General features: G+C 63.6%; 1 protein-coding gene across 11 annotated transcripts; it reads left to right on the plus strand.

Moving 5' to 3' along the window:
* The first annotated feature begins 20 nt into the window (after positions 1-20).
* Adam15 (ADAM metallopeptidase domain 15) lies at positions 21-9,776 on the plus strand. 11 transcript variants are annotated; one of them, XM_013068018.3, is made up of 23 exons: positions 21-214; positions 1,262-1,377; positions 1,963-2,039; positions 2,426-2,504; positions 2,680-2,756; positions 2,842-3,034; positions 4,020-4,082; positions 4,161-4,229; positions 4,297-4,466; positions 4,574-4,658; positions 5,099-5,247; positions 5,326-5,500; positions 5,692-5,784; positions 5,894-6,198; positions 6,284-6,479; positions 6,675-6,752; positions 7,137-7,209; positions 7,378-7,516; positions 7,895-7,964; positions 8,507-8,575; positions 8,967-9,038; positions 9,281-9,405; positions 9,494-9,776. In XM_013068018.3, exons 1-23 carry the CDS (start codon positions 136-138, stop codon positions 9,534-9,536), a joined length of 2,595 nt encoding a protein of 864 aa, XP_012923472.2. In that variant the 5' UTR covers positions 21-135; the 3' UTR covers positions 9,537-9,776. The 11 variants fall into 11 exon arrangements, 9 of the variants coding, with proteins under 9 accessions (XP_012923472.2, XP_012923473.2, XP_021105082.2 ...); XM_013068019.3 differs by having other exon boundaries at positions 7,381-7,516; XM_021249423.2 differs by lacking the exon at positions 8,967-9,038.
* The last annotated feature ends 885 nt before the right edge of the window (positions 9,777-10,661 follow it).

Below are 10,661 nucleotides of genomic sequence, written 5' to 3' on the forward strand. Positions count from 1 at the left end.
GGGCAGGAGGGAGGGGCGGGTGGGCGGAGCCTGGCGGCGGCGCTGGTCGCCGCGCAGCTCTGAGCCGACCCGGGGCCGCGGCTGCTCTGCGCGCCCGCCAGCACCTGCTGCCCCCACGGGCAGGGCTCCGCTGCCATGCGGCTGGCCCTGCTCTGGGCCCTGGGGTTCCTGGGCGCGGGTAGCCCTCTGTCCTCCCGGCCGCTCCCCAATACAGGTGAGTTCCCGGCGGGGGTGGGTGGGGGCGAGCTGGGGAGAGGTGCCGGGAGTCGGCGCGGCACAGGGTCCGCGGGCATCGAGAGCCCCGCGGAGTGAGGCCTGCCCGGTGCGCTGCCCGGGCCTAGGGCGGCTGGCCTGGCGATCCGGCGCTGACGACGGGAAGGGTTGCTGGCGTCCCCGCCGGTCGTCGTCCTCCGCCTTGTCCCCGCGCTTTTAAGCTCGGGGGCCAGACCCCAAGGGCCTGCCAGCGCCCGCCTAGTGCTACAATGAGCTCCAGCCCCATTCCGCCGTCTGCGCTCCTCTGGGCCTAGCTGATGGCTCCACCCGGTGCCAGGCCCCCCGGGCACGGCTTTGGCCTGAGTCAAGGGGTTCTTTCCAGCCCTTCATCCCGGGCCGGGCGACCGGGCTCCCTCACCCGGTGCTGCCGCCCCGCGGCCTGGCTGGGCAGGAGGGCCTGGGAGGAGCCTCGAGGACGGAGCACCGGCCAGGAAGGAGGCTGGACACCAGCTCCTCCTAGGACTTTCACTTCCCGCTGCTGTCTTGGGCCGCTGATGCCGTGGGCCGTGAGCCTGGATGGGGCAGGCAGGGGTGGAGTGTCCGGAGCAGAGGGGCACTGAGGGCGTCGCTGGGGAGGAAGCGCAGCTTCGGGGAGCGGGAGCAGAACGAGGGTGGTGGGGAGGTGGGGTGTTTGCACTGCTCACCCAGAGACGGGCGTTCCCGGCATCTCGGATGTGAGTGGGCACCCAGCCACGAGGCTTCGCCCAGGCCTAGAGAAGGCGTTCCTGATGGGCCTGGGTTCCCTGAGAGAACCTGGGATCGGCCAGAGGGGCACAAGGAAGGTGCAGGCTGGACTTCTGTCTCTGGGGCTGGGGCTGGAGGCCAGCTCGGTGGGTAGAAAGCCGCATGAAGAGCAGCGCTCTCCACCTGGTAGTGTCCGCTGAGTCTCCATGCAACATGCAAGGCCTTCAGGAGGAGCCCTCTGTGCTGGGAGCTGCCACACCAGCCCTGGCATGGTTCCCTCAGCATCCTCTTGGGATGTCCTCAGACCCCACAGGTGGCACCAAGGAGCAGGAGGCCAGACCAGAGAAGGCCTTGAGTGGGCCCTTGGAGCCTCAAGTCCTCCAGGACCACCCCCTGACTAGCCTAGCAGACATGCTTCAGGTGAGCCTCCCTCTCTCCACTTCAGCAGCACAGTCAGGCTCTCCAGGCCGAAGCTTGGCCGATGGGCCAGCAAATGGACCTCGACGTAGCAGGTCCATCCAGGTCCGGTGGCCTCTCCTCCACCCCCAGCGCCTGGCTTCACTTACCCCCTCTCCCCTCCACACATCTGCCTGCCTCAGCCCCACCCAACCCACCTGCAGACACAGGAATCTGAGGCCACCCTTGCTCCTTTCTCCTCGTCTTCTGTTCTCTCAGTGGGGGGATTTGGAAGAGGTCAGGACCTCACAACCCCCCCATTCTACAGCTGAGTCAGAGGAAGGGCTGGAGCCTGCGCTGGGTCCTCTGTGATGCTTCCTCTCTGGGCAGGAAGCCGAGAAGGGGTGGCTCAGACACCTTCCTTGACCTCCCCACACAACCCCCAGAACAATGCCCCAGGCCAGGCAGGGTTTCCTGGCTCCTCCCTTGGGAGCCCCCCCCCCCATGACCTAATCACTGGTGCTCTCCCAAGGGCCTGAGGTCTTCTGGACAGGGACAGCAGGGGTGTAGGCAGAGCTAGAGAGGTGACAAACCTTCTCGTGCCCACAGACAAGTTTGCCTGAGGCCCTGAAGGTCAAACTGGAGCTGGACGGTGAGAGTCACATCCTGGAGCTGCAGCAGGACAGGTGAGGTGACAGGAATAATAATAATAATCACATTGCCACAGGTCGTACGGTATTTACTGCGCACCAGGTACGAAGTGCCTGCACTCACGTAATCCCTATGACAACCCTGGAAAGTAGAAATCATGTTTATTATTGTCCTCATTTTACACATGACAAAGTCAAGGCACAAAGAGGCTAAACAACTTACCCAAGATCACACAGCTAAGGGTATGTTAAAAAAAGAACAGATTAAAACCCAGAAAGCCTGGCAGAGTCTGTGGGTCAGCCCCTTTGCTCTGCTGCCTTGGGAAATGGAGAGGTTGGGCCGTCACCTGGCGCCCAGCCTCCCCTCTACCTTCGCAGGCTGGAAGCAACTTGCTACTGCCTTCTTTTCCTCCACTCCACAGGGATCTGGTCCCAGGCTACACAACCGCGGTATGGTACCAGCCCAATGGCACTCGGGTGGTCAGCAAGGGACACGCTCTGGTAAGTCAGGCCCTCTCCTGTCCTGCTTCTGGCTTGGGCAGAGGAGAAATGGGCAGCTGGAAGCACAGCCTTGGAGCAAGTGGGAGGACACTGTGTCTCTACCAGCAAGGTGGGCTCCTGGGTTCAGTGCTGCTCTGCCTGGAGAGTTGACACGGCCCTTGTTTCTCTGCTGCAGGAGAACTGCTGCTACCAGGGCAGGGTGTATGGCCTTGTGGGCTCCTGGGCCTCCTTCTGTACCTGCTCTGGGCTCAGGTATGCTAGGTGCAGTCCGTGACAGTGGAGAGGGGACACAGGCCTGGTGTTGAAATATGCTCTCACTTCCTGTCTCTTTCCTTAGGGGCTTGGTGGTCCTGTCCCCACAGCGAAGCTATGCCCTGGAGCTGGGGCCTGGGGACTTCCAGGGGCCTCCCATTGTCTTCCGGATCCAAGATTTCCTCCGGCCAGGCCACACCTGCACCCTGAGCTCGTTTGCATCTCTGCCCACTCAGGCTCCACCAGAGCTTCCCAGGGGACAGCAACACGCTCGCCGGGTCAGGAGGGATGGCAGGAGGGTCGGGCTTTGGTTCAGTTCACAGTGACGGCAGCAAGTAAAGGAGCCTTTTCCATGAGCCAAGCACTGCTCCTCTGCTCTCCCAGAGGCCTTTGAAGGGGGTGCTGTCGGGAGGTTGGGGGACTTGCCCAAGGCCATGCTGCTAACAGGTGACACGTCCAGAATCCAGAACCGGGTGTGCAACTCAAACTCCTCAGCTGCTTTATGATCTCATTTGCAGAGAGCTAACTTGGGTCTAGAAAATACATAGTTACTGCTGGGGATGTAGCTCAGTGGGGCCACATCTGCCTCGCAAACGCAAGGTCCTGAGTTTGATCCCCAGCACCAAAAAAGAAAAAAAAAAATTACCAACCAGGAATCAATTTACTAATTTATAAAATAGCAATAATAACACTATTTTGGCCAACTGTGGTGGTGCACACCTGTAATCCCAGCACTTGGGAGGCAGAGGCAGGAGGATCACTGAGAGTTTGAGGCCAGCCTGGGCTACACAGTGAGACCCTGTCTCAAAAGAAAAAAACCCTTGGGCCGCGGATTTAGCTCAGTGGTTTCGCCGCCTGCTGCACAAGCTCAAGGACCCCAGTTCGATCCCCGGTACAAAAAAAAAACAAAACAACCCATTACTTTATAGGACTGCTGTGAGGATTAAGTGAAAAAAATATGTAAAGTACCTAGAACTGTGCCTACCATATGGCTTTTGATAGTGTCAGCTATTATTCATCATCTTTTCAAATTTGGAAAATTTCCGAGTTTGGAATCAGAGGACTCGGGCCTACTCCCAGCTTCACAGTGTACTTCTTGGTCCACTGTGGGAAGGGCCTGGGCCTCGCTGGCTCTCTGGGATCCTCTGTAAAATGGGCTGGTCGCCCTCCGGTGTGGCCTGCAGGGAGGCGGGGACACAGCCTGGCCCCAGGTGCTGGCTGAGGCGGGTTTGCCTGACACTCCCTCCTCCTTGTCTGCCGCAGAAGCGGGATGTGGTCACTGAAACCAAGGTCATCGAGCTGGTGATCGTAGCTGACCACTCAGAGGTGAGTCAGCTGGCCCTGCGGTCCCGCCCTGCACTGTACCTGCTGCTGCCCGCTCATGGCAGCCTGTCCCGCCCGCAGGTCAGGAGGTTCCCCGACTTCCAGCGCCTGCTGAACCGCACCCTGGAGGCGGCCTACCTGCTAGACTCAGTGAGTGTGGCTGGGTGGCACTCAGCCCCCGCCAGGGCGACCCCCTCTGAGCCTCAGCTGTTTCCAGTTCTTCCAGCCTCTGAATGTGCGGGTGGCCCTCGTGGGCCTGGAGGCCTGGACCCAGCGGGACCTGGTGGAGGTCAGCTCCGACCCAGCTGTCACCCTGGAAAACTTCCTCCGCTGGCGCCGGGCAGACTTGCTGCCCCGTCTGCCCCATGACAGCGCCCAGCTGGTGACGTAAGGCGCGGCCCAGCCCTGTCCTGCCACATCTGTGCCCTTCCACTGTCCAGGCCCCGCGGCCTGGTCCCAAGGCTTTGGGCCATGAGCTTGACCTCTCTTCACAGTGATACTCCCTTCTCCGGGCCCACGGTGGGCATGGCCGTTCAGAACTCCATCTGTTCCCCGGACTTCTCAGGAGGCGTCAACATGGTGAGCTGTGTGCAGGTCTCCTCCCCAGCCAGACTCAGCTCCACCCAGGTGTGGAGCCGTTGATTCATGGCATCCCTGTGGAGCCGGTCACCAGCAGACCTGCGGGTATGGAGGGCGGAGGGACATAAGGACCCCCCACTATGGCCCGCTGTCAGTCTCCACATTCCACCTGTGAGGTCCCCTGAGGGGGGACCTCAGGGGTGGGGTCCCCTGAGGCCCAAAGAACAGAGGTGGCCTCCAGGGGCCACATAGTGGGGGGCAGAGGTGGAGCCCTACCCCAAGGCCTGGACCCTGCTCCCCCTTCAGAAGCGATTAAGAAGGGAGGCAGTGCCCGCTGGGTGCCCAAGATCTCGCTGAGGACGGAACTGAGCCGTCGGGGTGGGCTGGGCACTGTGGAGCCAGGCCGCAGCTAGACCGTGGACCCCTCTCCCCCGTGGCAGGACCACTCCACCAGCATCCTGGGAGTTGCTTCCTCTATTGCCCACGAGTTGGGTCACAGCCTGGGCCTGGGCCACATTCCCCCCGGGAGTGGCTGCCCCTGCCCAGGCCCAGCCCCCGCCAAGAGCTGCATCATGGAGGCCTCCACAGAGTGAGTGACTGCAGAACAGAGGAGGGAGGAAGTGGTGGGCCAGGAAGGTGCTCAGCCCAACCTTCTCTGCCATCCCAGCTTCCTGCCAGGCCTGAACTTCAGCAACTGCAGCCGGCAGGCCTTGGAGAAGGCACTCCTGGAGGGGATGGGCAGCTGCCTCTTTGAGAGACTGCCCGGCCTGCCCTCTGTGGATGCTTCCTGCGGAAACATGTTTGTGGACCCCGGCGAGCAGTGTGACTGTGGCTTCTCAGATGTGAGCCTCACCCACAGCTTCCCCCCACGCCTGCCAAGAACCCCTCAGGCTGCGGGGACAGCCCCTAGGAGAGTCCAGGCTCTGGCTTGTGGGTGGCCTTGAGCAGCCTCTCTGGGTTACTCTCTGGGCTGGAGCTGGGGCTCTCAGGCCCGGCCCTCTCCAATCTCACCCCTCGGTGCCCTCACTCATAGGACTGCACGGATCCCTGCTGCGACCATGACACTTGCCAGCTGAGGCCAGGGGCACAGTGTGCATCTGACGGACCCTGTTGTGAAGAGTGCCAGGTGGGCAGAGGCCTGACCAACCAGCGGAGCTCACGCGCTGGGGGCCTGGGTGAGCCACAGGCAGCTGACCTTGCCCACTACCCACACCGCTGCTCATCCACCTCCACAGCTGCGCCCAGCGGGTTGGCAGTGCCGCCCTCCCAGAGGTGATTGTGACCTGCCCGAGTCCTGCCTGGGAAACAGCTCCCAGTGCCCCCCTGATGTCAGCCTGGGGGACGGTGAGCCCTGCGCGGGTGGGCAGGCCGTGTGCATGCACGGGCGCTGTGCCTCCTATGCCCAGCAGTGCCAGTCGCTCTGGGGACCTGGGGCCCAGCCCGCCACCCCGCTTTGCCTCCACACGGCCAACATGCGGGGCAATGCCTACGGAAGCTGTGGGCGCAGCCCCGATGGGAGCTATGTGCCCTGCGCCCCCCGGTGAGTGGGAAGCCTGGCTCCGCCTCTGGGTCTGTGGGAACCTTGGCCCGATCCCACCAACCCTCCCTGCCCCTCCGTACCCCAGAGACGCCATTTGTGGGCAGCTCCAGTGCCAGGGGGGAAGGACGAAGCCTCTGCTGGGCTCAGTCCAAGACCTGCTCTGGGAGACCCTGGAAGCCAATGGGACACAGCTCAACTGCAGCTGGGTGCACCTGGACCTGGGCAGTGACGTGGCCCAGCCCCTCCTGACTTTGCCCGGCACCACCTGTGGCCCTGGCCTGGTGAGCAGCCTGGGTGGACAAGGCCAGCTGGGCAGGGAAGCAGCACCCAGCCCCCACTGCCCACCGAGTGGAAGACGCAGGTCTGCAGGAAGCTGCACTCTGACCGCAGACAGCAGTCATCGCCCCCGAGCCGTGGGTCCCAGGCCCAGCCGGGCTCCGTGAGGGATGACCTTGCTCCCCTCTCTCCTGGGACAGGTGTGCGTCAGCCGGCGGTGCCAGCCCGTGGATCTCCTGGGAGCACAGGAATGTCGACGCAAATGCCACGGGCATGGGGTGAGAACTGGTAGCAGGGAGACGTGGAAGGGGTGTGGAGACAGGCCTGCACTGCAGCCCTGGCCCTGCCACTCCCTGGCTGTGTGGCCTGGGCACGAGCTCAGTTTCCTCACCCACCAAATGGGCACAGTAACAGTGCCCACTCCCTCGGGTCTCTGAGAAGAGTGCAGAAATCTCCTGGCCCAGTGCCCCGCAGACGGGCACCTCTGCAGAGGTGTTAGTTTGCTCTGATCTCCTCCGAAGTGCACAGACACCCTCTCCAGTCTGGTTCCGTCAGCCCATCACCCCCAACGTGCCGTCCAGTCTTGGAAATCTGATCCCTCGGAAAGCTGGAGCCTGACGAAGTCCCCAAGTGCAGAGCCCTTGCGCACCCCTGTCCCCTAGGTCTGTGACAGCAGCCGAAACTGCCACTGTGAGGAGGGCTGGGCTCCCCCTGGCTGTGCCACCCCGCTGCGAGGTAGGGCTCCTCCTCCACTCTTGGGCTCCTGCAGCCCTCCCCTGACCCCTTCGCGTCTGCGTTCCCCAGCTGTGACCCCAAACCCTTCACATTCCGAGTCTTCCCCTCAGCCCTGGCCCCTGCTACCTCCTTGGCCTGGCCCACCTTCAAACCTGACCTTGCCCACAGCAGCCAGCCCCCTGACCACAGGCCTGCTCCTCAGCCTCGTACTGGTGCTGGTCCTCATGCTACTTGGTGCCAGCTACTGGTACCGTGCCCGCCTGCACCAGCGATTCTGCCAGCTCAAAGGGTCCAGCTGCCAATACAGGTATGAGTGTCACGTCCCTGCTGCCATTGCCTTCAGCTGGGGACAGTTCTGCAGCCCACCCTCAACTGGGCAGCCCCTGCCATGTTTCCCCAAGCTCCTCGGACCCCACCACACACCTCCCTTCCCTGTATGCGTTCAGTGACCCTTCACCCCCCAGGTGTACCCTGTGGGGCAGCTGGGGTGCTGGGGCCATTTCCCTCAGGCCCAGTGCAGAGGGTCCCTCTCTCAGGCTCTCCCCACCTCTGATTGGCCCACACCTACACCGTACAGAGCTGCTCTCCATAGCACCACATGGGGTCGACCTGCCCCAGAGGCAGGGATGGCTTCCCCAAGGGCCTGAGGCTGGGCTCCTGTCCTCTTTGCCTTTCGCATGCTCAGGGCAGCCCAGTCCAGTCCCCCAGAACAGCCAGGAGCCCCCCAGAGGGCCCAGCTGATGCCAGGCACTAAGGTGAGTCCTGGACGCCAGAGGAAAGGGTCCCCACCTTGCCTGGCGTCCCGCTTGGGCCCTGAGGGAAGGTGGCACTGAAGTTCTAGTCAGGGAAAGGCTGGCACTGCCCAGCGTCAGTAGTGGAGTCAGCCCCCCACCTGCCCCGGCTGCTGGCAGAGGCACAGGCACAGACACAGCCTGGAGCGGGAGGGGCCGTCACCCAGGGAGGCCGTGCTGAGCCTGTCAGCAGCCGGGCTGGCAGCTTGGAGAGACCCGTGCAAGGGACAAGGGGGGCTAAGGCCGCAGTGTGCTGGGACCTGACAAGACCAGGTCACCGCGTGTTGCAGGGCTGGTGAGTGCCCTAGGCCGGAGCCTCTGGCTCTGGTGACAGGAGTGTGTCGGGTGGCCTGCACGCCCGCCTCACCAGTCACCCCTGCACGCAGCTGGCCAGTGCATGCCCTGCCCTCACCGCCCCGGGCCTTGGCTGCCCCTGCCTGGCACCACTAACCCCTCCACGCCTGCGTCTGTCTCTGCCCCTCTGCTGTCTGCTCCTGCCCTCTCAGGAGGCTCTCCGCTTCCCGGCCCCCCCCTCCAGGCCGCTGCCGCCTGACCCTGTGCCCAAGGGACTCCAGGTAAATCTGGTCCGGGCCCCGCCTGGCCCGGGACAGGGGGAAGCTTGGTGCCCAACTGCGTTCTCGTCCCTGCTCCCTGCCAGTGGTGATCGTCATTAGGTGAACCAGGGTGCCCCTCAGCCTTCCGACAGCCCCAGCAGGCGCAAAGGGTGAGCCTCCTGCCTTGGTGTCTGCCGCCATCTGGTGGTCAGCGGCGGGACTGCAGCCGGCCAGGGACTCCACGCTTGAGCCACACCTTCCTCGCCAGGCACCTGCTGGCGCGCACCTCGGCCCCTGAGCATGCCCCATTCTCGCCTGCCGCTTGGCTGACTGCGCTACCCAACCCTTCGGGGAGCCTCTGCACGCGGCCCCTGGCTGTGCTCTCACCGTCACTGCCCGTCTCTCTGTCCAGGCTGAGCTGGCTGACCGACCCAATCCCCCCACCCGCCCTCTGCCCGCTGACCCGGTGGTGAGGCGCCCGAAGGTAACAGTGGGGAGAGAAGGCCACGGCCTCCCCGCTTAGGGCTGTGGTGCTGGTGGCCGTGGCGAGAGGCCCGCTCTGTGCCTCTGAGCACTTATGCTGGTGGCGCCATTAATGGCGACAGGTTTGTTTGGAGACAAGTCTGCGCCCAGGTGCCGCCCCCACAGCTGGTGCTCCCCAGCGCCAGCGCTTCGGGGGTGGCGCCCTAACGGCTCCCCAAGCTGGCTCCTCCTTCTCTCCCTCAGTCTCAGGGGCCTGCCAAGCCCCCACCCCCACGGAAGCCTCTCCCTGCAGACCCCCAGGGCCGGCGCCCCTCGGGTGAGCTGCCTGGCTCAGCGGCCGTGGCCATGCCCTTGGTGGTCCCCTCCAGGTAGGTGAGGAGGGTCCCGGGGTGCACGGTGGGGCGAGGGATCCGGAGAAGGGGGCCTGTGACCACCTTCTCGGCCTCCTGACTCCAGGCCAGCGCCACCGCCCCCAGCGGCGTCCTCCCTCTACCTCTGACCCCTGCGGAGGCGCCGCTGCCTCCGACTCGGACTTAGGACTTAAAGAAGCCCAGTCCCCACTGGAATCCTCCAGGACGACTGAAGGAGCCGGAGCCTGGACGCCGTCGGGCTGTCAAGCAACACCAAGGGGACCTCCCTGACACCCCATCGTAGCTGCAGCCGGGGCCTGGGGAGAGGCTGGGACTGGACGGGGCCAGGGAGGCTGCAATAAACGTGAGGTCTTGAGAGCTCGAAGAAAGCCTCCGAGTTTCTTTGCTGCAGGAAGCCCGGTCGTCCCTGCTGCTGTTCCGAGTCTGGCCGCCAGGGGGGCTGCCTCTTCAGACCATGGCGGGCGGGAGTCAGCGGTAGTTCCCGAGTGGGTCCGGTAGCGCGCATCTGGGGATGTTTGCGGCTTGTTTCGTCCAGACCGGGATGGCCCCTCTGTGCAATGCGCATTGCCACCCCCCGTTCTCCAACGCTGGCCGGCACCCAGGAGCGGCTGTCGGCAAAGCAGCCAAGCTGTCAGACTCGCTTCCCCACCCTCCGTCCAGTGGCTGGGAAAGTGGATCTAATTGGTGTTCCCGAGCCCTGGAGCCGGGGCGGAGTGGGGCGAGGCTCTCCCGATCCCAAACCCGAGCACCTGCCTCCTCGCCCTCCCCGCCCCCACCCGAGGGCGCAGAACAAAGGTGCTTTGTACCAGCCACAGCCACCTCTTCACTCGGTCGTTGGGGCGGGGGCCGCTCGAGCCCCCTCCAGATCCAAGGTGTGGGGTGGTAAGGGCCAGGGGCCAACCTCGAGGCGGGCAACTGGCGAGCCAGCTAAGGCTCCTAGGAACAAGGGTGTCCCGAAAGGGGCTTTGTTCTCCCCTTGAACTGTTCCCTAGATGTCCAAAGAAAAGGGGCAATGTGTGCAGGCGGCTGGTCACGCGTCGTGGAACCTCACCGGAGCCTCAGTCTCCCGTTTTAGTCTCCCTTTTTTTTTTTTTTTTTTGAGACAGAGTCTCGCCTAGGTTGGTCTTGAACTCGGGCTCTAACGATCCTCCGGCTTCAGCCTCCCAAGTAGTTAAGACTACAGGTTCCAGCCACCGTGCACCGCCCCAACTTCCAATAAGTCTTTCTACCTTTTACTAACGCGGACTCGAAAG

The sequence above is a fragment of the Heterocephalus glaber genome, unplaced genomic scaffold (assembly GCF_053883595.1).
Source record: "Heterocephalus glaber isolate CG9 unplaced genomic scaffold, H.glaber_assembly_v1.0 deba00001795, whole genome shotgun sequence".
Lineage (NCBI taxonomy): Eukaryota > Metazoa > Chordata > Mammalia > Rodentia > Bathyergidae > Heterocephalus > Heterocephalus glaber.

Coding starts and splice junctions, on each gene's coding strand:
- Adam15 (XM_013068018.3), top strand. CDS start 136: ATGCGGCTGGCCCTGCTCTGGGCCCTGGGGTTCCTGGGCGCGGGTAGC. Junction 2,040..2,425: donor CTGGAGCTGCAGCAGGACAG/GTGAGGTGACAG, acceptor TCCACTCCACAG/GGATCTGGTCCCAGGCTACA. Junction 9,406..9,493: donor CCCTTGGTGGTCCCCTCCAG/GTAGGTGAGGAG, acceptor TCCTGACTCCAG/GCCAGCGCCACCGCCCCCAG.